The sequence below is a fragment of the Equus caballus genome, chromosome 3 (genome assembly GCF_041296265.1).
Source record: "Equus caballus isolate H_3958 breed thoroughbred chromosome 3, TB-T2T, whole genome shotgun sequence".
Lineage (NCBI taxonomy): Eukaryota > Metazoa > Chordata > Mammalia > Perissodactyla > Equidae > Equus > Equus caballus.
The window spans coordinates 28,949,650-28,977,489 of NC_091686.1; the positions used below are offsets into that span (position 1 = coordinate 28,949,650).

The window sequence follows — 27,840 nt, forward strand, 5'->3', positions numbered from 1 at the left end:
TGGGGCCCCACCCGATAGTCTATGCTGACAGTGTGACTTATGGTGAGGGCTTCCGGCCATGCTGTATCAGTTGGATCTCTGGGTGGGAGAGGAGTGTTGCTGGAGACTGAGTAACTAAAGTCAGTCATATGGGCACTCCATACCTATGCGACTAGCCCCTAATTAAACCCTGGACACCAAAGCTCGAGTGAGCTTCCCGTGTTGGCAGTACTTTGTACATATTGTCACACGTCATTGCTACAATTAAGTCTGCCTGCCTGACTCCACTGGGATCGTATATCTGGAAGCTGTCGCCCGATCTCATGGGCCTTTCCATTTGCTGATTCTAATCTGCACCCTTTCACTGTCATAAACCATAATCACGAGTACAACAGCTTTTCTGAGTTCTGTGAGTCCTCCTAGCAAATCATTGAACTCAAGGGTGGTCTGGGAACCCTCAAACAGTACCTTCCTCTTAGGGCTATTGTGAGCATTAAATAGGGTAATCCCTGCAGTAAATCCTCCATAAACGGTCCGTATCATAATCCTCCTGATAATTTGATGAAAAAGGACATTTTACAGATAAAGAGGCTGAAGGGCTGGCTTGCATGGGATGACCCCAGCGGTCAAGGCCTGGATTCGCAGCTGGCCTCTCCGTTCCCCACCTGGGCTCCATCTCCTGGAGCTCCTTCAAGGAGACAGCCCTGCTCCTCCCTCCCATTCCCAGGGCCCATGCACCCTCACCTTGGCCTGATCCTGAGCATCCTTCCTCCTTGCCCAGCTCACCACCAGCACGTAGACCACGCAGAGGCAGCCCACAGTGGTCACAACCACGGGATTGTCCTCAAAGGTGGCAAAGAGCTCAGCGGTCTGGCGGACATCGACGGCATTGGGCATCACCAGGAACGCGCTTCCAAAGAAGGTGAGGTGGTTGCAGAGGCAGTGTGTCTGGGAGGGGGTGGTCTGTGACCCCACCTGCAACCCCAAAGAGGCCCCAGTGGAAATGCGAGGACATCCCTGGCTGGCTCGAGCCCAAGGGAGCACAATGAGGGATGGACGTTGTCCTGGGGAGGGCCTGGGAAGGCTACTGAGACACCAGCTTCAAGATTCCTCTTGGGCTTTTTTATTTAACTAAAAATTAATTTTAAAATGCAGGGAATATTATCTATAACAAGCATCTTGGCATCTATCACTCTCAGCAGGCAACTGTCCATCTCGTCAGTCCGCTTTGTCTTTTCTAAGAGGCATTGTGGGTAAAGCTGGAGGCTCCTCTGTCCCCCACCCTCCATAAGCAGCCTTATCACAACTTCACTGGGCATCATTCCAGCACCTTCTCCCGCCTGATGCTCGTTCATTGGACAGATACGTGTTGAGGGCTCATTCTAGGCCAGGCAAGGGACTGGGTGCTGAGAAGACCTCTTGGTGACCAACTCGTCTCATTTTTGCAGGGACTTTCCTGCTTTTAAAACTGAAATTCCTGAGTCCTGGGGGCCCCCTCTGTCCCTGGCAAGCTGGGACAGTTGGTCATCTTACACCGAAGAGCAAAAAAAGACCGAGACTGGGAGAACCATGCAAAGAAAAGGGAAGGACAAATGTTTAAAGCCTGAGCTGGCGTCTGAGCACCATGAACGTATTCCCTAAATGTTACGCCGCTCAGATCTAGGCCCCTGGGCTCATGCTTTGAAGAGTCCCGCTCTAGCTGTCCTCAAGCTGCACCTTTCTGCACGGGATGAGGAGTCAGGGGGCCGAGGGGGTATGCCCACCACAGCCCATACCACCCAGCTTGGACTAGGACAGGCCCTATGTGACCCTGAGAATGAGCCTCTCCTTAAATTTTGCACTCCAGATGCCTCACTTGCCTTACCTCGTCCTGGCCGTGGGACACCCCACTTCTAGACTGTGGTGTGGGGACCTGGACCTGGAATTCCCTGCTTCCAGGGCCCACAGGATCATCCTTCCATAGTGGACTGGCTACTGCTATGCCCACCCCAGGTGTAAGGGTGACAAGATGTGGCTCTGGGGGTGGGGCATGTAGGCGGAGCTTGGGCTCGTGGTCCCCTGTGCTGTGGGACAGTGAGGTTAGGGGCAGGAGATAGGAATGGGCCAGGGTGGGGAACCCCATGTGCTCTTCATTCACACCCCACACTGAGGGGCAGGCCTTCTCTAAAGCCTTCAGCCAGCTTGCGATCACCCCCCAGGGCTGTTGGGTGGGTAAAGAAGATTTAATTCAATTCCACAGCCCAGCACAAACTTCTCATTCCACAGTCCACCGCAAGGTGGAAGGTGAGAGGGAGCAGAAAATGCTGGCATGAGGAAAGTTCTTCTCTGCTCAAGGCCTGGGGAGGACGGACCTGCCACAGCCCAAACATGCCCCAGCAGGTAGCTGTTGTCTCTTTCCCTTAAGGAGCCTCCCAGCAAAGGCCGACCTCTCCACATGGGCGTGGCGCCATTTATGAAGGATTCCACGTGGGGCTTAGTTCCATGTTTGCTCCATTGTTTTTCTCACTGTTTCCCAATCCTGGTCAGCATTTGGCACACAGCTGTGGGCTCTACGGGAGCACCTGGCATACCCGCCATTGGGGGGGAGAAACCCAAGCAGGTGCCAGCAACAAGACCATCTCAGCGCTGGGAGCCCAGGAACCAGCCTTGATTTATGCCTAACATCTTTGCCCTCCTGAGTTTTCACGAAGATCTGGAAGGCAGTGGCTTTCCCAGCCTTTTCCAGCACGAGGGTGTCTTTGAACATTGGAAATTAATCTGTGCATACCCTTGTGATAATAGTTGCACCTTTAGTATCTTTGGAGAAAATATATGAGCAAGAATACAGGTTCTCAGACCCCTTGCAATAATTTTGCCTTTCCCCCCTCCTAAGGTCCGCAGTCCATAGATTTGGAACCTTCTTTAGCTGTTTACAGTATTTATCCAAACTCAATAATCCCATTTACTTATTTATGGCTCCTCAAAGATCTCTGTGTACCTATAGCTATATCTGTGTCTATATATATATCTATAATGAGCATCAAGTACACAATATTGGATTAATATAATTTGGGGTCTATGACATGCTCCCACATATGACCTTTGAATGTCCCACATTCACGTATGTATGCACTAGTAGGTGTATATTTTTAATAATAAGCCCCTGAGAGCCCACGACTCTACTCAAAAGCTAGGCGCTTTCCAGTAACTTACATGTAACTGAGTGGTTCTCCCCCAGTCTGTCCCCATGCTTTCCCCACCCAACCACCATGCCCAATCCTGTGTTGGCTGTTTCCTTGGTTTCTGTTTCATGTGCAGTTGTGTCTTCTCTATGCTCAAATTGTCTAACATAGCAATCACTTTCACCTGTGGAGTGCTCACTATGTGCCGGGGACCACACCAGCTACCTTACACCCCTGATCTCAGCTAGGTCCCACCCCAACTGTGATGGTAGCCATCCTTTATCCCCGTTTTCAGACGAGAAAGCTCAGAGAGGCAGGGAGACTCATCCAAGGTCACCTTGCTAGTCTTGATAAAGTGGGAATAGACCCAAGTCTGTCTGACGGCAGAGCCACAGCCAGCCCCTACACCGTCCCACTGTCTGAGCTCAGGCCATTAAGGGCAGCCGGCAGGGGGCGTGCTGTGCCAGTGACGTGAGGACCAGACAGCTTCTGGGAGTGAGGACTCTAGAAGGTCATCACACACCCAGGGTCTCATTCATGAGGTACAAAGGCCTGTGCTGGGATCATGGGGAACCCGCCATCTCTTGCACATCTCAGTGCACCCTGGTCTCTTCCTGGTGCTTTGGGGGAACTCCCTATATGTGGCAGCCGGAAGCCAGGGCAGGAGCTGACAAGGAGGCCAAAGCTGCAGCAGAAGCAAACCTGGAAGGAGCTCGCCTCTGAGTCCCCTTCTGTGGCTCTGTTGGGAGCTGGCTTCTTACACTACTTGTGACTGTTGTCATTTGACAGGGGTGTGCCAGCTACTTCTTGTCTGTGTCCTGTGCTGGACTGAAAGCCCCCTGGTTTTTCTCCCCATTGTATCCCCACCACATGGTAACTATGCGTAAATTAAATGGAAGAAGGGATTTTTGGTCTAGTAGATGGAGACAGGTGTGATAAATTTCTGCTAGACCTGGAGGTTGCCGTTCTCAGGGTATGAAGTGCCATGGACGTCCAACAGAGCGAGACTCCAGATGTCTGCCAGCCTCCCAAGAAGGTGGCATTGGAGTGAGAGATTGAAGGGTGGATAGGAGTTTTCCAGGCGGGGTGAGTAAGCAGGACGTGCAGGGGAGAGAACAGCGTATGCAAAGGCAGGGGGAGGGGGAGAGGAGCACTGACACCCCAGAGATGGCTTCTCATGGCCTCAAAGCCAGCATGTGCCACCAGGACACTGTCGCGGGCCTTGGCTCCTTGGAGGCAGAGCGGAGCTGACCTGAGACAGGATTTGATTGCAATTAACAGAGCCACGTGCTTCTAGGGACTCAGTGAGACTGGGCTGGGTGCTGGAGAAGCAGGGCCGCCTGTCGCTCAAGGTTCATGCTCTGGAGACAGACAGACCTCGGTCTGAGACCCAGCTCCTCCATCTCCTAGGTGAGGGATTGGGGCAAGTTAGTTCCCCGAGCCTTTGTCTTACCACCTGTAAACTGTGAATAGCAACTCTCTTAGAGGGTTGTCGTGAAGATTTGATGAGATGACAAGGAAAGCACGGACCACAGCACCTGGCACAGAATGAAGGACTGGGCTCTGAGTTTGGTTTCTTGGAAGTGACACCCTGGGCTCCCTCTGCAACCCAGACTCAGCAGGGCTTCCAGTCATTTGTCCATTCGTTCAGTGGTCATTTTTTCCCAACGGGGAGCAGAGTGCGCTGTTCCTGCCTCACGGGCCCCAGGTGTACCAGGGGAACAGACATCTTTCCATGATCTCCTAAGTCGATGTCAATGACTGCTCTGCGTACTGCTGTGGGGGAGGCGGTCGCCTGTGCTCTGAGAGTTTACAGTAGGAAATCGGACCTAGCCAGAGGGTCCAGAGCATTTCTGGAGGAGGTGACACTTAAGGCAGGATCTGAAGGAGCAGTTAACTAGACTAGGGGGTGAGGGGCATTCCAGGGACAGGGAACATCATATGCAAAGGCCCCGAGGAGGGGCCCAAGATGGTACACCAGAGGCCCTAAAAAGGGACCCTAAATGAGCTAGACACACCCACCCAAGCTGCTCTGTCTTCCTCGTCACTGCCCTCTCCTCACCTGGCACCCAGAGTTGTCCCAAGTCCACTGGTCCTCATCCCAGAACACACAATGGGACAGGAAGGTGGTGATGCCAACTGTGAAGTCCCTGCCGGGGGTTGGCTCCAGGTCAGACTCGGGGATCACAGTCAGATAGTAGATACCCTCTCCAAAATGCAGGTCCTCTGGGTTCAGGATCCACGTGCACAGCTCATCTGCAGAAAAGGGGGCTCCATGTCAGCCTGAAGTCTCACGGAGACTGGGGCTAACATCAGGGGAGAGGGGGACCAAGTGACTTGACAGGGAAGCCAACCCTGATGGTCTGTCTCTTCTGACTCTGTCCCTTCTTGGCTGTGTGACTTTGGACCAGTTACTTAACCTCTCGGTTCTTATATTGAAAGTGGAGATTTCAATAGTCCCCACCCTCAAGAGTTGTCATGAGGATTTCAATGAGGTCAGTTCTGCAAGTGCTTGTCACCTTCTTTAGGGCATATGGTAAGTGTTCACCTAAAGTTGCTGAATAATAATAATGATAATAATAATAATATCAAAACAACAACATAAATAAGCACTAAATGTAGCAAGAGTTTTCTTTTTCTTTTTCCCTATGGCTTCTGATTCTCAAGTTTTAAGCTGGTCGCCTCCCCTAGGAAGGAAGGCCGCCTCACCCTAGGAAGCAGCTCAAGAAGCTGGCCCGGTGAGAGGACTACCTGGAGCAGCATTTGGTGGGAGGTGAGTTTTGGCGTCGTAGCTGGTCTTGTTGGGGTGGTAGCCGTAGCCCAGGCTCAGCGTGAGTGGGATGTCAGGTCTCCAGTGCAGCTGGATCCCCAAAGCCGCCCGCCCTGAAGTCAGGTTCACCCACACGGCTTCAGGACTGGTCAGGTTCAACACGGTCGGCTCGCTGTGTCCTTCTGAGAGCCGAGGCAGCAGGATCTGTCATCAGAAATGGTCAAATCAAGGGTGCGCTAGGATGGGAAGGCCAGCGAGCATCAGGGCTGCTGCATGGAGCTGGGCAGGGTGAGCCCCTGGGGAACTGAGATCCATGTTCTGCTGTGCTCATCCTGTGAGGGTCCTGGGGCTGCTGTAACCAATGACCACAAGTGGGTGGTTCACGTCGACACCAATTTATCTTACAGTTCTGGAGGCCAGAAGTCCAAAATCAGTTTCGTGGGGCTGACATCAGCAGGGCTGGTTCCTTCTGGGAGAGAATCCACTTCTTTGCCTTTTTCAACTTCTGGAGGCCACCCACATCCCTGGCTTATGGCCCATCCTCGCATCACCCTGACCTCTTGCTACTGTCATGAAATCGCCTTTTTCTCTACTGGAATCAGCTTCCCCTCTCCCTCACTCCCATAAGGACCTTGTGATGACACTGGGCCCACCCAGATAACCCAGGATAACCTCATCTCAAGATCCTTAACTTAATCATATCTGCAAAGTCCCTTTTGCCACGTCAGGTGACATATTCACAGGCTCAGGGATGAGGGCATGGACATCTGGGGGGCCTTTATTCAGCTTATCACACTTATCATGCTATGCACCCTGGCTCAGGGCTGCATCTGCATAGAAAGACGGGAGACTTTTTCTAATCTGTATAAAGATGCCATGTGCATTCTTGGCGTTGATGAAAGTGTCGAGCCAGTACGTGTAAGTTCGGAGCACAGGCACTAAGAGGCAGAGAGACTCCTGTTTGGGTCTTGGCTCTGCCCTATAATAGCTCTGGGACCTCCAGCCAATTAACAAACCACTTTGAGCCTCAGTTTCTTGTTATCGAACACACAGACTCATTGAGAGTATTAAAAATGATATTGCATGCAAGATGCTTAGCCAAGTGTCAGATACACAGTAACGCTCAACAATTGTCGCTGTCGCTACTCTGACAATTCTCATAACCACTCTCCATTTAATCAGTTCTCCAGGTTAACCGATGCTCTCCATTCCCTTTTAAAACAGACTGATTGATGCCCACTATGCACTGTTTGTTTGCTCCTAGTAGCTCTCTATGGTAGACTCGGGAATGCGTCACCCAGCTCCCCGTTCCAGGAAGGACCTGCTGCTTGGTCATGGGGATTGTGGTCAGCAGACGGGTTCCGGCTCTCAGCTCCTTCAGGGTCTGCCCCAGCTGCAGAGACTCGCCTCACCTGAAGGCACTCCTTTCCTAGGGCCACCTGCTTCCAGTGACTGAGTGAGGGGCGGTATAAAGCCCAGACATATTAGCCTCCTGCAGGCCACTCGTCTCATTTGTACCCATGGGACTTTAATTTATGGAGGTGACTAAGTGACGACATGGAGAGGTCAATGCCATGGAAAGAAGAATTTATTTCTTTCATTTCCTGAGAGGAGGAGACCACCGTGCCACACAGGGCCACAGGGGAAGCGCCTGGCAGGAGGCAGAAGCAGGCGCAGGGGAAAGCCGTGGCCTTTATTGGGGTTTCCAAAGGAAAGGCAAGACAGGGCAGAGTAAACCACTAGGCCAGTCAGAATAACTGTGCAGGCTTCAGCTGTAGGGTGGGCTCTGGCTGCCTGGTGCCCGCCCCTGGGATGACTTCAGGCCAGGGAAACGCAAGCTTGGTGTGTGGGACTCAGATTAAGGGGGATTGGGGATTGGTTGGTTTGCGTATGCAAGGCATGCCCAGGCAGAGCGCTTTGCTATCTCTAAGGATTGGCTGGCCCTGGGAGGGGCAGTCTCTCCCCGGCCAGCAAGATTTTTATGATATCCAAGCATCGTAAGATACAGAAAATAAGAAACACGATTAATGCAACCCTGGCGGCTAATACTTGCTGCAGAGCCTCTCTCTGGGTGGACCAAGGCCTGTGAGGTCTGGATTGAAGTCTCATTCCCCCTTCTGCCCAATCCTGCCTGCCTTCCTCACTCTTCACAGGTGTTGATCCCTACAAACATCTTGCTCAGCAAACTCTTTCTCAGCACCTGCTTACGGAGCACCCAGCCTGTGACGTCTTCTCTACAGTAACCCTAGCCACTCCCTCCTGCCAGTGGAGTTGTCTGCTCACCAACGGGCAGCGGTGTTTGATCCCAAACCTACTTACATCTGTTGTGCTTGTGATTGTAAAGGCCAACTTTACGATATATTTCATAGAGTGACATAAAATGACAAAGTAGGAGTGGGAAAAGAAAGAACTATTTGCATAAAAACTTAAGTTGAATGCATTGAGAAGACGATAGAGTTGCTAAAAATTATTATGGAATTAGTCATTGATGAGAAAACGGTAGATTAGGAAAAAAATCATTAAAATCTCGAAAGAATTCGAACTCATCTTGCACCATGGTGTGCTTATATTTTTGCTTGACCTTAAAGAAAATCTCTCTGGACATTTTAGGGCTATATTATGAGGGTGGTTTAGGTAATGCAGATGATTAAAATTTCAATCAACAGATTTAAAGAAACTTTTTGGTTGTACACCCAAAGTTTGACAATGATATATTTATAGTTTTAAGTGAAATGTAATGTTTAAGATAGGGTAAGGCACGTTTTTAATGATTCTCCTCTTTAATCATTTTTTTTTCATAACCCACCAACATTTGGAACCAACCAGGTGACTTCTGACAGCACCCCCAACTTCTACCTCAATATTCTCTGACAGATTCTTCACGGCTATGAGCTGTCCACTAGGACTGGTCAGAGAGAGGCCACCGACAGTTCCGCTGACATCAAAGTGACCTCGGGCCGGGAAGGGGCTCTTTGGGAAACTCATCATCTGAAACCAAGAACAGGAGTGTTGGCCAAGACCTCTGAAGGCTGGAAGACGACTGGGTCCCTATGTACATCAGGAAATTTCCCAAGGTGGCATGGACAAGTGGCCCCTGCCCTTTGGTGTGAATGGAGGCCCCGCCTTCAGCTGTGACTGGCTTTCCTGGCGTGCGTCTGCCCTTCAGGGCTGTGGCCTCAGAGAGCTGGGCCTGGAGAACCGAATCAGACTTGCTTCAGGGCTGGTTACGGGGTTGTAAGACAGCCCAAGCCTTTCTTCCTGGCAAAGCCGGCAAGTCTCTAAGAGACAGATGTTTGTCTACTTTTGTTGGAACTCAAGGAACAGAGAGTCAGATGTGCCCTAACTTGAGAATGGAAAGAATCCTGGGTTTGTTGTTTCTAGTTACGGAAGGAAGTCTGAAGAGCTTCCTTTCCAATGACTAGTTGAACCAAGGCTGCTGGAGAAATTCCACAACACCGTGGAAAGAGGATGGATTTGGGAGTCAGAAGGCCTGGGTCTGAATCCCAGCTGTGCCACTTTGCTTCTGGCCTCGGGCAAGTCACTGAACCTCATCTGTAAAATGGGCATAATAATACTGGGTCATTGACGGGGCTGTTGTCTACATAAATGAGCAAACGCATGTGAAAGTGCTTTGCAAACTGTAAAGGACCTTTCCCAAGGAGGTTGTTCCTGTTGTTACCCGTATGTCCACAGGCTCCTGACCGTCCTCCGTGGAGCCGAGGGAGGACGCGGCAGGCAGGGTGAAGGTCACAGAGCTAGCAGCAGCAGTGTGCACAGAGGAGCCTCGCCAACTCCAGGGCTGGATTCTGGCCACAAGGTGAGAGCAGAGGCACCGGGGGCAAGAGGAGAAAGTCGGTGTCAGAGGAAGGCCCGCACACCTCTTGTACTACAGGGAGCCCCACGTTACCACCAGGGGGGCGGCTCTATTTCCATCCCTGTAGGTGGCCTGCATGTTTATGTCAGGAGGAGCAGCATAAAGGGCAGCTGACACCCCCTACCCTGCGCTGAAGGCTCCATGAGCCCAGGGCTTTTGCTGGCTTGCTTTCCTGCTGCACCTCAGCGCCCAGAACAGTGCCTGGGACACAGTGGGGGTCAATATATCATGGGTCGAGTGAATAAATGAGCTTTGACATAGACATTTCTCCAGGCTCATCTCCCCTACCTACTTGATCTCTGATGTCCTGGGCTCCCAGCCCCATCTTTTCTGGCCTTTGGCCTTGTTCTGTCTGATTGGGTTGGGGACCTGGTTTCAGATCCTAGCTCTGATCAGGATGCTGGTTTGGGAAACTGCCCCTGGGACCCACGAGGGCAGCCCTGGCATGAAGAACCAAGGAAGGACGTTCAGTGTGCGGCCCCCATGGTGCCTGCAGTGTGGTCCAGCACCTGCTTGTCAGGGGGAGGAAGGGGAGGTGGAGGGCATCCCCAGGTACTGGGTACTCAGTGAGAGACAGGCACTCCACGGAGAAACTCCTAAGGCAGGTGCACCTGGAATCCCCATGGGTCCACGCAGCGATGGGCGTGCCCAGACACACCCAGGTGACATTAAAAGTGGGCGGGTCCCCTTCATCAGCCCCTCGCCTGCAGAGCTCCAACATGACCCATCTCTCGGGACTCATGGCTGGCTCTGACACTGGGCGTGGCACTCACTGCCTCCCTTCCGGTGCTGTACAAATACCCAATACGAGGGCCTTCTCTCAGTGACAAGCCCTTCCCACTTCCAGGTCCCATCATTTCTCCCACCCCAAGGCTGGTCCCCTAGCCTGTCACGGGGTCTTGGGATATGGGTGTGGAATGAGCCAGGTCAGGGGATGGCTTTCTTGGGGACCCACAGTACAGCTGGTTACCTGTTTGTGTACACGGAAATGGATGGGGTGGCGAGCATGGCTGGAAGGCCCCCAGGCAGTCTCCCCAGCAGGAGGGCAGCCTGCACACGCTCCACAGCTCCGAGCAGCTGGGCCACTGTGGCTGTCTGGAAAAGGAAGCGGGGGATACCACTGCAGACCCGTCTCCGTACACCACCCTCGGTTACTGTCACCAGGCTGGTGCGGGACCTTCGGCAGGGACTGGGAGAGGGCAGAGGAGCGAGGCAGAGACTGTGATGGAATGGCGTTTACTGAGCGCCAGGCACTGGGGAGCACGAAGGTGAGCACTTAGAGAGACTCCACCGCAGGACCATGCGCGCCCTGCCCATCCTCAGACGACTCTGTGAGGCAGGGGCTCTTACTGTTCCCACTTGGCAGACGGGGAAACAGAGGCACAGAGAGGATGAGTGACTTGTGGAGGTCACACGTTAATAAGGAGAAGTGCTGGGACTCACGGTGAGGTGGCAAGGCCTCTGGCTCCTGAGGCTGTGCCCCGAACCATCATACTGTGTGCCTCTCTGTGTTGCTCCGTTTGACCCTGCCAGCCACCCCCAGCCCAGGTCTTATTTGTAGGGAAATGGAAAGCCACAGGCAAAGCCATTTCACAGTGTTACCCAGGCTCTAACTCTGCTCCCAACCCCACCCAAACCCCCAGATGAAGATGTGGCCTCGCTGAAGCCAAGGCCAGCATGAGGCCCCGGGAAGGGCTGACGTTTGACAGGGTTCCTATTAGGGCACAGATTGTGCATGTGTGTGTGTGTGTGAGGATGTGACTATATGTGAGTGTGTTTGAGAGTGTGTGTGTGACTATAAGTATTTGAGTGTGTATATGTGAGTATGTGTGAGTGTAAGTGTGTGACTGTGTGTGAATGTGCGTCTGAGCGAATGGGCATGTGCATTTGAGGTGTGTGTGAGTATAAGTGTTTGAGCATGAGTGAGTGTGTGTTTGTGATTTTGTGTGACTGCAACCATGTGTGAGAGTCTGTGTGTTTGTGAGCGTGTATGAGTGTGTGGTTGTGTATGAAAATATGAGTGTAAATGTGCATCTGTGTGAGTGTGTGCTTAAGGGTATGTGTGAGAGTGTGAGTGCCTGTCAGCTAGTGTATGTGTGAGTGTATGAGTGTATTTGTGTGACTGAATGTGTATGTGACTGACTGTGGATGTGTGTGAGTGTGTGGGTGTAAGTGTTCGAGTGTGTCTGTGTGAATGTGTGGCCATGCGTGAGAATGTGCCTGTGTGTGTTCTTCCTCAGTAGAGGTGCAGGCCCCACATGGTGAAGGACTGTGGAGCAGCAAGCAATGGGCTTTGTGGCTCCGACGTGATGACGTCCCAGGAGGCAGGGCCCTCACACCCCAGCAAGGGGCCGGGGCCACATGAGGCTGTGCTGCATCTGTCCTTGCTCTGGGGGCTGCCTCTCTGTTAACAACATGTTCTTGGCTAAACGAGTTTAAGCCAGACTTGCGAGAGTGGACACGTGATCTTGGCACTTGGCAGCTTCTCTGGGATGAGACCGAGCTCTACCACTGCAGAGGAAGGGAGGCTGTGGGAAGCTGCGTAACTCGCCTAGGTCACAGGCTTGTAGGTGAGAGAGGCAGGCTTCCAACCCAGGCCACCTCCCTCCAGAGCCTGCGCTTGGCCTGATATACCATGCTGCCTTCCAGGAGCTCTGGTCTCTGGAACCTTTCCTCCAGCTCCCTAGAAAGGACTTTAACCTCTGTGCCTCAGTTTCCCCATCTGCAAGATGTGGAGAGAGATCCACCTAGAAATGCTGGTGTGAGCTGGGCACGCAGCAGGTGTGAGGTCTGCACCTGGGCTGGGACACCTACGTGGATGCCGTTGGCCTCTGCAGGCTCTTCTGGTCTGTCCCTCAGGGAAGCTTCCAGCACGCTGCCCACAGCCTGGAACAGGTCCCTGGTGGCCGTCTGGCGCCTCTGGTCCTCAGGATGGGCCTTGGCGCTCACTGCCAACAGGGCCTCACTGGCATGCTGCAAGGCCCAGCTGGCTTCTCGCTGCGCTCGCCCAAAGAAGGAGAAACAGCATGAGCTCCTGCCTGGGACAGACCATCCCCCACACCATTCAAGGGGCGAGGGCTGCACTGAAGAGCAGCAAGGTGGGGACACACACTAGGGAAGGTCTGGACAGGACCATCACACAAGCTGCTTGTATCACTGACTTGAGACCACATATTTCCCACCCTACAATACACTGAGTTCCTTCAGGAGAGTAGCGTAGTTCATCTCCAAATCTTTCCCAGAGGGCCTTGCACAGTGCCCAGCACATAGTAGGCATGCAGTAAACATGTGACTAGGGGGCAAGGGGAGGGTGGAGGGATGGATGGATGGATGGATGGATGGGTGAGTGATGGATAGTTGGGTGGATGGATGGATGGGTGGATGAATGGACATAGCACTTATTCCAATTTTGTGATTATATATGTATTTGTGAAATTATTTGTTTAGTGTCAGTCTAGCGGTCTGAAAGTGCCATGAGGGCAGAGGCCATGTCTGTGTGATTTGCTGCTGAATTCTCAACGACTTGCAATACTAGGCATTCAGGAAGCATTTGTTGAATGAATGACTAAATTAATGCATAGATAGATGAATGAAAGAATGGAGAGACAGAAGTATATAGGTACATGCATAGCTGTATGCGTAGAGAATGGATGCATGAGCAAATGGAGAGTATGATATTAACAGCATCAGGGCCCCAGAAATAAAGGCCAACAGTGTTGGCTTCAGGCCAGAGAGTGTGAGGGACACAACCTCCTGATAGAGTGGGCGGGGCAGGGCTAGGATCCCCTCCCCTTTACTGTCCTATGGCTTCTTTTTTAACCCCTTGGCTACCTAATGCTGGGAACATGGTGTTTTAATTTAAATCCTCCAGAGGCAGGCCCTGAGGCAAGGATCTGAAGCCAGTCATTTATTTGGAGATGACCCACGGAAACATGGGCAGCAGAGTCGGGGAGTGAGACAGGGAAGGGCAGGAAGCCCGACCAGTGGGTGGATCAAGCCTTTTACCTGGGGCTCACTCCTTCTTGGGAGTTATCCACCAAGAGGGTGAGGGAGTCGAGGTATCTGTACCCCAGCCCATTAGTCGCTGACCAATGCATCCGTCCCCTGACATGTCCAACCTGCCATGTGAGAGGCAGAGTGGGCTCTGGAGGGGAGGGCAGAGAAGGCCCCAGGCAAAGAAAGGCAGGAGCTGGCAGCTGGACGTCAGGCTGGTATGCACTGAAGTGGGGCCTGGGCAGGTCAGTAGCAGCATCTGGACACACGCTTCACCACCCAAGGATTAGTTAGATTCAGTTACTCCCTTGAGGTGCTCACTGGCTGGTTGGGGAATGAGGTGTGTGAGCACATGGGCCATCACAACCAGGGTGAGACACGACTGCAGAAGGGGCATCTTCCCTCCCTTGATACCACCCACACGGGACCCTTGGAAACAAGATGGTGGAAGTCTTGGCGGTCCTGTGACTGAGGGACCTTTGGCCAGTGCTGGGGTTAGTTGTCAGCCACCCACCGTGGAGGTGCATGTCCCATGGCCTGGCTCAGCAGGTGGGAACTACTCACCTGGGCCAATGGCGTGAGCTCCTCACTGTGGTGGGTCACCTCTTTCAGCACCTCGGCCAGCCCCTGCACCCTCTGCATGTCTCCTAGGGTGGCAGTGACCGCAGACAGCGACCCCAGGATATGCTCTCTGACCTTGGCACAGGGGGAGGAAGATGGAGAGAGGAAATATAATTCCAGTGGCTTGATGAAGCTGTTTCAGAAAGATTTGGGGTCACAGCAAGTGATCAGCCTCATCTGGGGTTTTCCAAAGCCTGTAGATCTCTGTTTGTCTCATAGGATGTGTGGTGGGCAGAATAACAGCCTTCCAAAGATACTCACATCCGAATCCCCAAAACCTGTCAGTGTGTTACCTCACAGGCACTTTGGCAAAATCACTTTGGAGGTTTGATTAAGTTAAGGATTCCGAGATGGGGAGAGAATCTGGTGGGACCAAGGTAATCATGGGGTTCTCATAAGAGGGAGGCAGGAGGGTCAGAGTCAGAGAAGAAGATGTGATGATGGAGGCAGAGGTGGTGGAGCGAGAGTCAGGGAGGGGAGGGAGGGGGAGGATGGGGAGGAAGGAAGGGGAAGGGAGAAGACAGTGGAGGGAGGAGGGAGTGGGGTAGGAATTTGAAGATGCTGGCTTTGAAAATGGAGCCAGGAATGTGCTGGCTTCTAGAAGCTGGAAAAGGCAAGGAATGGATTCTCCCTTAGAGCCTCCAGGCAGTTCACAATCCTGCCAACACGGTGACTTTAGCCCAGTGAGACTCATTGCAAACTTCTGACCTCCAGAACTGTAAGATAATAAATGCGTGTCGTGGGGCTGGACCTGTGGCCAAGTGGTTAAGTTCACGCGCTCCACTTCAGTGGCCCAGGGTTCCACTGATTTGGATCCTGGGCGCAGACCTAGCACCACTTGTCAAGCCATGCTGAGGTGGCGTCCCACACGGCACAACCAGAAGGACCTACAACTAGAATATACAACTATGTACTAGGGGGCTTTGGGGAGAAGAAGAAGAAGAAAACAAAAGATTGGCAACATATGTTAGCTCAGGTCCAATCTTAAAAATAAATAAATAGGTGAATGTGTCTTGTTAAGCTGTTAAGTTTGTGGTCATTGGTTATAGCAGCAAGAGGAAACTAATACAGGATGTCTCAAGCTTTCTCCAACACTTCAAATCAAATCTGTAAAATTTGGCATTATTTAAAAACAAATGATGAATCAGGGTGGCACTTGTGACCAGAAAGGCATGCAATTCAGAAATCTGATTGCTTTGTTGGCCCAGTGTGGATGGGAGAGCTTGTTGCAGGCTTGGGTCCCTGTGTGTGCCTTGGGAGCCATGGGGACGAGGATCCTTCTACCCTTATAAGGGTCCCTAACTCTTGCCTTAAGCCAGACCTTCTGGGGCTTCAGGATAACGTGCTTTCTAAGCCACAAAGCCCTAATGAGGGGCTGGCTATGGACTGGCTTTGGCAGAGACAGAGAAAAACTAACAATATTTCAGCCCCGCCCCGCTGAACTTCCTGCATTGGTGGAAATGTTCTATCCCTGTGCTAGCCAATGTGGTAGCCACTCACCAGATGCAACTATTAAGCCCTTGAAATGTGACTAGTACAACTAGAGAACTGAATTTTTAACTTTATTTCATTTTAATTTAAGTGTAAGTAAGCAGACATGGCTCGCGGCAAGCGTTTGGGATGGCACAGGTACCAATGAGCAGTCCTCGCCCTCGTGGCCTGCTACTCACAGCTCACTCAGCCTAACCGTCCAGCAGTCTTTCCCGGCTGCAGAGTTTGAGCGTGTCTGCCATTAGCTCCGGGTGCATCCGGGCTGTGGCTTGGATGGATGAAAGAACAGACCAGTGCATGAGGGTACGCTTGTCAGAATGTTCTAGAAGGAGATAACAGATAATCTCAAGTTTGCCTCTGCAGGTCTTCCCCCCATTCTGCATCATGGTCCTGGAGGCTGCTGGCACGGAGATGTCGCTGGCTTCTCACCCTCCGGCCAATGCATTCACTCAGTGGGAGGTGAGCAGGCAGGAGGAGAGAGAGCTAGAAGTTATCCTCCAGGTGCCCTCCCTGCCAGGCCATTGTGTGTTGACTGCCTCATTCTTCAAAAGCCACCACTGCTACCAGGGAGCCCTTTCCACACACAGCTGCTTTCTCCGGATTCTGGCCACTTCAGGCCGTGCCCCTGGAGTTCTGTGCTCTCTCTCATTTGTTCCCTAAACTCTGCCCCACTTTTCTCAATAGAGCCCCCCTTTTCTTTTTATGAGGAAGATTAGCCCTCAGCTAATATCCACTGCCAATCCTCCTCTTTTTGCTGAGGAAGGCTGGCCCTGAGCTAACATCCGTGCCCATCTTCCTCTACTTTATATGTGGGACGCCTACCACAGCATCACAGCATGGCTTGCCAAGTGGTACCATGTCCGCCAGCGAACCCCAGGCTGCCAAAGTGGAGCATGCAAACTTAACCGCTGCGCCAGCGGGCTGGCCCCAGAGCCCTTCTTAAAATCTTCTCAGTTGCCAGTTAGAGTTTGACATGTGTCTCCTGCCAGGACCCCGATGTTTCACAAGGAGACCTTGGGTCAGGCCAGGTAGTCCGTGTGCTCAGGGACCACAGGACATCTAAAGGGATGTTTGCCATAGGTAATGCTCAGAGTGAGTGCAGCCAAGAATGAGAACCAGGTTGGGGAGGTGGGGGGAAGGCTCATGGGGGAGGGGGCTAATGTGAAGCAAAGGGCTGGAGGTGGACGTGGGAAGAGCCAACCTGGGTTTGAACCCCGTCTTCATCACCTACTAGAAATGTGGGCCCTGGCAACTACTAAGATTCTCTTACCCTGTTTCCTCCTCTGTAATATAGGTGGGGATCTCACCATTTACCTTGTAGGGTTTTAATAGGAATTACACCTCCATGAAGCCCTAATTCAGGGCCTAGCAGCACACAGTAGGTGCTCAATAAATGTTAGCTACTTCTCTGTAAGTAATCACTGTGACAACCACTGCCTCTTTGTATTAGGTACTGACCACGTGTCCTGCACCGTGTTACGTCCTTTGATGCAAACCCTCCAGGGGACCAGAGAAGTCTTTCTTCTCTTTTCCATGCCCAGCAGGTGTGTGTGATGCTGTGTGTGTGTGTGTTCACACCCACATATATTCACGGAGCATGCACTGGGAGTGGAAGTAATCACACGTTCTGTAGCAGTTGTTTATGATATTAGGTTGTAACACGTGAAATGGCCATTTTGTGGATGAAAACAGGTTGAACGTTGAACCAATTTCGTATGGTTTGACCCATAGTTACAGTGGATGTAATTCTTATTTAACTCTCACCACAACCTTATGAGGAAATACTGTTATTATCCCCACTTTCCAGATGGGGAAACTGAGGCTTAGAGAGGTTCAGTCCCCTGCCTGTGTCAATACAGATGGAAAGTGACAGAGCTGGAACAACATCTAAAGTCCAACCCCAGCCCATTTACCATATGACGGAGGTCAGGTCACTTTTTCCTCTGGCCTCGGTTTCCTCATGTTTAGTGGGAAGGACTGGAGCGATATTCTAAATTCTCTCCCACCCTAGAAGCCGGTGACTGCATGGGGCTGGGCAGAGAAGGCAGGGTTTCTTCATTTTATGTCACTCACCGAATGGACCAGAAGAGGGAGGTGATGTCAACAGCTTGGGAAATACCAAACGCTTCTCCACAGATTCATGAACGCCACTCCCCACCCCAAATGGCTGCATACAGACCCTGGGGGGCCCAGCAGAAGGGATAAAAGGGGCCAGTCTCGAGCACCTTCTGTCTGACGTCCATCCTCAGCAGCTGCCCGGAGCCCTGCCCCTGGCGTGCCTGGTCCAGCATGGATGACACGGACTTGGCCAGCTGGAAGAGCCGCTCAGGGCCCCGCTCGTCTTGCAGAGCAGCGGTGATGTTCTCTGACACCGCGGCCTGGAATGCCACATCCTCAGCACAGGTGTCTCCAAGTCCCACCTAACAGGGAAACGAGAAACATGCTCGGTGCAGGGAAGACCTCAACTCACGGGTTCTTGTTCAAGAACCTGGAGCCTGAAGTCGTGGGTCTTCACGTGGCAAATCAGAGCAGGGCTGCAAGGCCTTGCACCTGGCATGGGGGCTCTCCTGAGGCTTGAGGGCAGCTGGCCCCACTTGCACCAGGCAGCTGATGGCCACCAGAAAAAAGCGTTGGACAAGTCACTGCCCCACCTGTCACTGCCCTCCTCATCGCGCTCTCAATCCCTTCCCACTCCACCTGGCTTCTGATCCTTGACATTTACTTGGGTTTTTATCCAGCCTCTGCCTTGCGGCCCTGTTGGCTAATCTTGGTCCTCCTTCCTCCGGACTCTGAAGGCGCTGGTCTAACTCATTCCTGGGTCCTTCTGCTCCAGCTCCCTTCAGGCTTCCCCCGAAGTCCCCAGGATCCTACCCCTATTCTGGACACTAAGACGTAGGATCTACAAGGTAGAGACCGTGTCTGTTTTGTCCATGGCTGTGTCCCCAGGGCCTGGCACCTAGTAGCGCTCTGTAAATGTTTGTTGAAGGAATGGATGAATCCATGGCTCATCTGGTCATGCCCACGGCTCCTTTCAACTCAGCCACCCTCTTGGTGAGGTTCAGACAGGTCAACAAGTTTTCTCAGTGAAGCAACAATGGCCACTACCACCCACCTTAACCGCTGCATGAGTCTGCTGCCTGTGTCCCGCAGGATTGGAGACAGAAATGACCACTGTCAGCAGGAAGTCATTCTTTTCTTTTCCAAGTGGCAGATAAACTGACGGGAGGGCAGGCTCAGGGCCACAGTGGAGACAGGAACCTGGTAAATGGAAACTGAACAGCTTGGCGGGGGGCATCTCCAGACCCTGGGGAGACTGGAAACCCACCAAGGTAGAGGTTGATGACAAGGACACAAAAGCCGCACACAGCTCATGAAGGCACAGCAGACACTCGGGGGTCTCCATTCTCTCAGGGAGAAGACAGCTACGTACACGGATCCTCTCTCGGTAATTGCATGCTGCTGTGACCTTGGAATAATTTTACTAAAATCCATGAAAAATTTCAGAGCAAATCTCCCACTGACAGGCTTTAAAAACAATCTCAAGGTGGTAAACCAAATTGCAAAGAGAAGGAGGAGGAAGGGAGGAGGGGATCATAAAAATGAGCTCAAACATTCGAGCTCACTCAAAAGTCATTTCCTGTAGAAGGCCTTCCCTGACTGCTCAAACAGCACCCGTATGGTCTGTTTACCAGCTGTCTCCATCACTACCTGTAAATGCAGTGAGGGCAGGGACTTCCTCTATGTTATTCACGACTGCATATCTAGCACCTAGAACAGAGCCTGACAGTCGATACGTACTTGCTGTAAGAAGGAAGGCAGGAAGGCAGGAAGGAAGGAAGGCAGGAAGGAAGGAAGGCAGGAAGGGAGGAATCATTTGTATCCTTAAAGGGGATCCACCTCTCATTGGAATCACTGTTCACTGCAGTGTGCAGACAAGCATGAAATTACTGAATTGCAATTGACGACTCATTTTTCTGTGACCACACTTCCCTGCCCCCTTGCTCACCTGTGTGTGGTAGAGGCAGGCACTACAGGGGAATAACCAGTCGGAACTGGGGCAGCTAGCCTGGCTTCTCCATTTGGGGAGATGCAGGATTGAAATGAAATCTCCCTGCCTTCCCTGAATTATTTCCCTCCAGGCTCGGACTCAGCCACAGCACTGCCTTCCACGTCTTTTTGACGGGACACCCCATAAAAACCACACTCCTTTGGGTCCAGGATAGCTTACGTGTTCCTTTCCCAAGTCAAGGTGTCCAGTTTATGACACTGTGTTGTTTAATGCTGGATGTTGGGGAGCACCCCAGCAAAGCGCCTGGTGCCTAGGTTTGGAGGAAAGTTCCAATCTGACGACAGCATTTCAGAGCACATGCAAGCATCATGAAATGCCAAAGCCCATCGGAAAGAGACAAGGACTCAGAGGAGCGCTCCAAGGACCAGCCACCCCAAATTGGGAGAACAGCTGCCATGCAGGCTGCTCACCCCGTCTCTCTTGGTGATGCCCTACTGCTGTCCTGGGGTGTGGATTGTGGGGACAGGACACTGTACAGGGCACTGGGAATAGGAGGGACAGGGTCTGCATGTTTTGTCCCTTGTAAACCTTTGCAAAAATGTCTCCTTTCTGCTCAGCACATTCGGTGACATCACCTCATCCCTGTTGCCTCCCGCAAAGCGGGGCCAGTAAAATCGTTGACGATTCTGTGAACCAGATCCTCTCTGTTCTGAACAGCTTCAGAATTCCAGGAGTCATGGCTGCTCCAAATGAGTCCTGGGGGGGTGGTGCCCTGGTGGCGGCCCCATGTGGTCCTACTTCTAGATATCCTCATCCATTTAACCCGCTCCACACCCCTCATGCCAGGACAGAGGTCATTTCGGCCTCCATCATTGTGGAGGAGACCCTGGTGGGACCCACTTCCCATCTTTCTGAGGTGTGTGGCTGGGTTAGCATGCCTGGGCTTGGGGGTTAAGGTTTAGAGGAGGCTTCATCCTGCAAACCTCTCTCACACGTGGAACATATTCTTTGCGCTCCCAGAGAAAGACAGGCCCCTGTTCTGGGAGGGGATGTGCCCAGGAGTTGAGAGGAGAGCATGGTCCCGGGCTGGTACCTGATTCCAGACAGAAGCAGTACTCCAGGGAGCCCAGGGCGGCGGAGGTGTCACAGAAGATGGCGAAGCTCGTCAGAACGGTGCCCTCCTCCGGGGCAATGGCGCAGGTGGGCACCTCAGGGGGAGGCAGAGAGCTAACCACGTAAGTGTCCTCCCCATAGGCGTCCCCGGTCACTGCTAGGGAGTGAAGACAGAGGGTGCTTAGGGGGCTCTGGGGGTCACACAAACTCCACCAGGCTTCAGGATCACCCAGGGAGCTCGTTGAAAGATATGCAGATTCCCAGGCCCCCCTGGACCCAGAGCCTCAGACGTCTCTGGAGATTCTGGGGCAGGACCCAGAAACCTACATTTCTAACAACTCCCCCTAGTGCGGGGCCTCCCAGGGTCTCACTCTGAGACATTGGGCAGAGACAGAGAAACGGAATCAGACGGACCTGACCTTGAATTCAGTTCTGCCATTTACTAGTCATGTGACCTTGGACTTGATCTTTTTGAGAGTCAGCTCCTCATCTGCAAAACGGGGCTAATAATAACGGCTTCCTCCCACGACTTTGGTGAGGAGGGAGTATACTGGAAAACAACGGCTCGCTCGAGATTAGCCGGGTAGGAAGGACCACAGCCAGGATCCGGAAACAGGCTGATCCCACCTCACGTCCACACTCTTCCCAGACCCCCACAGCAGCACATAGCGCCCCCAGTTAACCCGCACCAACACCCCACACCACCTGATATAAGCACTTGGTTTTCCGAAAAGAGTGCATGCCTAGAAAAACTGGGCATAGAGAGAATTTTAATCAATTCAAACTAATTCCTTGGCCTAGACTTAATTCAGAAGGTTTGGGGAGAACCCAGGAGTGTGCATTTTAAACAAGAAGCCCAGGTTATCCTGGGTGCATGATCTGTGGGCCACTTCGAGAAATACTGAATCAAAGGAATTCATCCAAAAGAGAATCGTCAACCCCATTGTTTATCTTTTTGAGAGTCTGCATTTCCCTCTGCGCTGGGCTTGTTTTATGGGAGATGCGCTGCCTCGTCTGCGCAGGACACCCAGGCTGCGCAACCCCAGAATAATCTGCTCTGTACCACTGGGGTTGTCCCATCCACCCTGCATAATACAATCCGGAGGCGGGCGTTCTCATTGCGCCCAGCTTACATGTGAGGAAACTGAGGCACAGAGAGATTAGATCTCTTTGCCTAAAGTCTCCAGCTGGAAAGTGGTGGTGGTGGGCTTCATACCAGAGCCTGTGTACGGCCCCGACCCAACACTGATGTCCCGTGTTTCAGGGCTTCTGGGTTTGTCTTGGTTTACTCTTTGCGGCAGACAGAATCTGGGACAAGAGACTGAAGGGAGGCCTTCCTACCTGTGACTCGGATTCGGACGGTCGGGCCCCAGGTCTGCAGGAAGGAGCTATTCAGCAGCAGCGTGGAGGTGTCGCTCTGAAGGAGGGTGAAAGAACGCGGCCAAAATCCTTCAAGTCTGCAGGCTGCCGGTAGGGGCTCAGCCTGAAAAAGAGCACAGCCCAGAGCCCTGAGGCTGCAGCCGGGCTGCTGGACCTCAGCAGGGCATGGCTCCTGAGCCTCCGGATTTGCCTCTGATGGGTGGACAGCAGCACCACCTGCTTCCCCAAGGTCAGCCCAGACATCCACTCTCCAGCCTTGTTAGGATGCTTGTCCAAGCTCAGGTTCCCTAGGAGCAGAGCCTGAGAGGATTCCTGTGCTGGTCTTTTACTGAGGGAGGGCTCTCAAGGGCACCAGCAGGGGAAGGAGGGAAACAGAATGGGGCAGAGAATGAAACTGGGCAGAGAAGTGGTTCCAGGAGGTGGCCAGCCTCAGCCTGATCCCACGGGAGCTCTGGAGCTTGAGCTGCACCACAGAAGCCGTCTCCCTCAGAGGCAAGAGGGCTAGGCTCTTAGCCCCCATGTCCATCAGTTATTGGCCAGCGGCCACTCCACAGCAGCCAGGGTGGGTGCATCAGCCTGGTAAGAGGGACTGGGCTGGGGCACCAATGGCATCTGCTGCAGCATTTGCCCATTGTTTTTGCTCCGTGCATCTGTGCTCTCTTCTGACCACGCCCTGGTTTTCCTCTGGGGAACGCCCCCACCCCAACTCCTACTACACGGGCTGTAAGTGGAGTTGACCCACCCCCAGCTCAGTCCTGGGCATGTGACACAGGTCTGGTCCATCAAAGTGGGAAGATGGTTCCATTTTGAGTGGTTGCCAGTGTTCTCACCTTCTCCTGTGGGGTGTCATCTAAATACCAGCTGAACCTGGCCTCTGCAGAGTCATCCCCCATGGTGACCCTGAGTATAACCTCTTCGCTGGCATTCACTGGCCCACAGTTCTTGTCACAGCTGAGAGGGAGACAGAGAACAGAGTGAGGAGGCTCACTCAGGCATCGTGGCCACCTGCCTGGTCTTCTCTCCGCTTCTTCTCTAGTCCTTTGAGAAGGTTGGAAAGGGCCTTTTTTCAAGTGAAAGTTGGAATAAAAGCAACCCCTGTCCCAGCCAAAATCAGGACATAGCCTCGGTCATGAAGATGGACTGATTAATGCCTGATCGAATCTCCCTTCGTTCGCTGTGCAGGATAATGATGTGGAAATGCAGGAGGCCGAGACAGGACCCTGGGCTCGAATCCCGTCCCTGCCCCTTATGAATGGCCACCTGGCGCAAGTCACTTGAACTCTCTGAGCCTGTTTCCTCACCTGCAAAGTGAGGGGATAAGAGCTGACAACGTGTCTGATTCTTTCCAGTTCTAATAATAATAGATGAATGCTGTGATTGACAGCATGCATGCCACAATTTATAAATGACTTCCGTTGCTACCAGCTTATTCATTGCTTACTGCAACCCTGTGAGTGTCGTGTCAGAATCCCCGTATCACAGACAGCAAACAGGCTCATGGAGCTTACGTGACTTGTGCCAGTTACGCCGCTCTCCAGTGGGGGCATGGAACACGAACCAACCTGTCTTGATCCGAGTCCCAGGCCTTCTCTATAACATCGTCCTCCCTCCCTCGAGCCAATAAGAGATCACTTTGGCTCCTGCTATGTGGCCAATCCATCCCCAAGTCCTTTCAGTTTTAACTTTATAACAGCTCTCGAATCTCCCTACTTCTGTCTTCAGGTCTATCCTAGTAAAGTGTGCCGGACATCCTCCATTTGCCCCTGCAGCCCACTCTCCATCAACTCTTTGTGGCTGTGTGCACCAGGAGACTGATGCTACAGACTGTGTCACCCAAGCTACCGCACCCTCTGGCTTCTGGTCGGGCCAGCCAATGGCAAGCACTGTTTGGGGACTGGAGAGTGAGAGGAGAGAGGCCGGAGTATTTATTCACCACTTCCCCTGCTCCTTACCTGATGGGCTGCAGTTGGCAGAGGTTGTGTTCCTCTAGTCAAGACCACAGCTCCTATTGGGGGGCTTCTCTCTCACAGCTGCAGCTACCAGGGGGCTCCAGGAACGCTGTCTCTGCTCTTACCTCTGCAGTCCTAAGAGGGATGGTAGCTTCCCCCTGTTGTCATCCTGCATCGTCATCCCTGGTTTGTTTCCTTATCCCTGCCCACATCTGAAAATAGACGCTTTATCCTGCTGTCATCAATTCCAGTCTGAGTGAGCCATCTGCCCCCTGCAGGGACCTGGCTGATAGACCAAGCTACCTGAGCTCACCTTGGTTCCTGCAGGAGCCTAAGCAATCTCCTGAGCTCTCTCTTGCCCTCCTCCAGCCCGTTCTCTACCCTGCTACAGAGCATTTGAAGCAAGACGTGATCACGTTCCCAGCCCGCTTGAAACACTTGGATGGCTTTCCTGAACTCTTAGGATAAAGACCAAACTCCTGTCTTTGATGTGACCTGCAAGGCCCTGCTGGAGCCAGACCCTGCCTACTCTTCCAATTTCTTCTTGCCCCTCTCTTGCTCCATGCTCTAGCCACACCATCCTCTTTCACTTCTAGATTATTCTACGCTCTCTCCCTTTGCCATTCTGTCCTCTCTCCAGCCCCCTTTTCCTGTCCAAGTTAGTTCCTCTTCCCTCTTCACATCTCTGCTGAGGAAAGCCTTTCTTGACCCCAAGTCAAGGAAGCTGTCAAAGTGTTCTCTTCCGTCATTCGTTTGTGCAGAACATCACTGACCACCAGGCAGTAACCCCTGTGAGAAGTGAGACTGGGTCTGGTCTTGCCCTCCCCTGAAAGCCCTGCCCCTAGGTCAGTGCCACTGGCTCTCAGTAGATGTTGGCCGAATGATGAATGAATGGTGACACTGCAGGAGTTTGCTCTTGCGCCCCACCTGACTCGAGGCCTGAGTTTCACAGGGGCAGACACATAGAGGCACTGCTCGTTCCGTTTCTCCAGTTCCTGGCCTCTCCAGACAGCCAGATGCAGGGTGACGGCAGAGTCGGGCGGCGGCAGGCAGGACGGCGGAACCACCAACTCCCTCTGGTCTGTGCGGAGCAGCTTATTCTCAGCGCACTCGCTCCACTGAACCCAGCAACGCCCTGAGGAAGAGAGATGGGCAAGCACTGTTATCCATCCTGGAAATCTGAGCTTGACACATGTGGCTACCTCTGATTTGGGGTTTTTAGAAGGAAAGGGTCATGGGAAAAGAAAATTGGCTCCAAATAGAGATTTTGATTTTTAAAAAATTTCACTTGCAGGTTGCAGGAATGGTGCTGCAGAAGGATGCCCCTGGGACAATGACCTCCTCTGAGCAAACCTGCAGGACGTGTCGGCTTGTTTTGCATCAATGACTTGCACTGACGAACACACAGGCACACAGCAGGAGAGGGGCCAGGAGGATCTACAGCCCCACCTGCGAGAGCGTCTGGGGCAGCTCCTTGTCCCTCGTGTAATTGTCACCCCACATGGAAGCGATTGTCCACAGCTGTATGTCCCCGTGGGGTAAATGGGGACCTGAGGGTCTGTACCTGTGAGGCTGTATGTCATCTCCCGCCTTATGATATCAGCTGGGTAAGTCTCTGTGTCCCTTGCCCTTCAACTCTGTTGATTTGTGTTTATCCATCAATCATCTCTCTTCTCCCATCACCCCCAATATGACAGTCATTCACAGGACATGTCCAGGGGTCAGGTCATCAGCCCAGTCACCTAAACTCTGTATTTGTGTCCTCTACTAATTCAGATGACAAGAACTAATATTCGGTAGGATGTTCTGACCACTTAGCAATTAATATCAAAAGCCTTCAAGTTTTATATGACTTTTGACCCAGTTATTCCATTTCTAGAAATTTACTTATGAAAGTAACCACAGATGCAAATAAAGATTGAACTATAAAGATGTGTGTTTATAAAGGCAAATAATTTGAAACAAATGTCCAAAAAGAGGGCACTGGTGAATAAATGATCATACATGAAGTGTATCCTGCAGTGACTATGAAAATCGAGATGCAAAAGAAGATACCATGACACTAAAATATTAATATATCCAGGCATGATATATTGTTCAACGACAAAGAAGGTAACAAAAGCAATAGGTGCAGTATGAATGACTTTCGTTTTATTTCTAAAACGATGTGTGTGTGGCTAGGATATACCCCTAGGAAAAGGAGGACAACCATTTCGAAAAAATGAGCACTAGTCCTGCCATCTTGGTTTGTCAGAAAATGCCTCATCACTTCCTCCTTCCAGACTCTTCCTGGAGGCGAACCAAGGGCATGGAGGTGGGAGGGATCCATCCAAGAGGGGAGGAGTACTTTATCACTGGCATTGTTTGGGTGATGATAAAAAAGCAGACTGACTTTTAGGCTTGACTTGTTGTTCTTAACTCTCTACAGATAATGCATCTCCTTGTCCCCGGCCTTCAGGGCCACCCCACCTTGGTTTGCCCCTGCTTCACCCTCCTCCTATTTCCGTGGAATTTGTAATCTCTGGCACACACAAGGTACATACAATGTCAGGCATGACTAATGCCAGTGTGAAGGTTAAGGAAAAGAACAGTATCCATCACTTTGTGGTGACAAAGGACAGTTCCAGAGTTCTAAGGTCACCTACCACATGACCACTGGAAGCGTAAATCCTTGTCACTGTCCGGCCAGCCCAGAGTCACAGTCGTGAAAGGATCCACGTACCGCCCAGGTTCCACATATACCTCCACATCCTCTTTATCGCTCTGCAGAAAAAGCAGCTGGCTGGTGAGACACCCCTCCACAGTTGGCACCCCACCCACTGCCCCAGAGTGATCCGTGCCAAGGGTGGCCACAGTGCAAGGCGTGGAATAGAGACAGACCCTGTCTGATCCACCTAGCTCCCCTCACGGGATGAATCACTGGGTAAATAATTTAGTCCAAGTGTGGGCTCAGTGCTAAGATTCACCACGTGTTCAGCTGTATTAACAGAGCCTGCTCTGGGCCGGGCCCTGTGCTGGATGCCTAGAGACACAGGAATAGAGACCCAGCCCCTGCGCTTAAGTTTGCTAGGGCAGACAGACAAGGAAAACCAATGATTCAAACACACAGTGCTAACTGCTACAACAGAGGGGCTCAGGGGTTGAGAAGTGGAAGAGGGAGGCAATAGGTTAAGATCTTCTGTTCTCCCGAGGGTTTGCTAGTGTCTGAATCCTGGGGTTGCTGTGGATCAAATGAGAGGAACCAGTGATATGTTTCCCCTTGTGTCTGGCACAGAGCTGCTACCTCTGCAAAGCAGACAGCCCATGTCAGGGCAAGCTTCCCCAGAGGATGGGACCCAGAGCGTTCATGAAGGAGGAGGAGTGAGGGTGAGTTGGGCAACCATGGAGAGAGTGTGGATTCTAGGAAGAGGGATCGGTGGGAGTACACTGTGCTCCTGGAGTCAATTCTGGTAGGATCTGTTAAACAGCTCAGGCTCAGAGGCCTTGGCCTTGAATAATAG

General features: G+C 52.2%; 1 protein-coding gene across 3 annotated transcripts in view; it reads right to left on the reverse strand.

Annotated features, from left to right (window-relative positions):
• Positions 1 to 27,840, reverse strand: part of LOC100069843 (polycystin-1-like protein 2) — a 98,138-nt gene that overhangs the window by 37,483 nt on the left and 32,815 nt on the right. Inside the window, exons 10-24 of one of the 3 annotated variants that reach the window (XM_070262089.1) lie at positions 26,986 to 27,103; positions 25,268 to 25,475; positions 23,222 to 23,342; positions 22,353 to 22,494; positions 20,992 to 21,168; positions 19,002 to 19,147; positions 18,115 to 18,309; positions 14,342 to 14,473; positions 12,599 to 12,781; positions 10,755 to 10,879; positions 9,590 to 9,716; positions 8,767 to 8,898; positions 5,892 to 6,114; positions 5,203 to 5,396; positions 724 to 954 (exon numbers count right to left, since the gene is read on the reverse strand). In XM_070262089.1, coding sequence (XP_070118190.1) covers positions 724 to 954; positions 5,203 to 5,396; positions 5,892 to 6,114; positions 8,767 to 8,898; positions 9,590 to 9,716; positions 10,755 to 10,879; positions 12,599 to 12,781; positions 14,342 to 14,473; positions 18,115 to 18,309; positions 19,002 to 19,147; positions 20,992 to 21,168; positions 22,353 to 22,494; positions 23,222 to 23,342; positions 25,268 to 25,475; positions 26,986 to 27,103 — 2,454 coding nt within the window. Of the gene's footprint in view, positions 1 to 723; positions 955 to 5,202; positions 5,397 to 5,891; positions 6,115 to 8,587; positions 9,463 to 9,559; positions 9,717 to 10,754; positions 10,880 to 12,598; positions 12,782 to 14,341; positions 14,474 to 18,114; positions 18,310 to 19,001; positions 19,148 to 20,991; positions 21,169 to 22,352; positions 22,495 to 23,221; positions 23,343 to 24,343; positions 25,476 to 26,985; positions 27,104 to 27,840 lie in introns of those variants that run through there. The other 2 variants (XM_070262086.1, XM_070262087.1) reach the window with 2 other exon arrangements.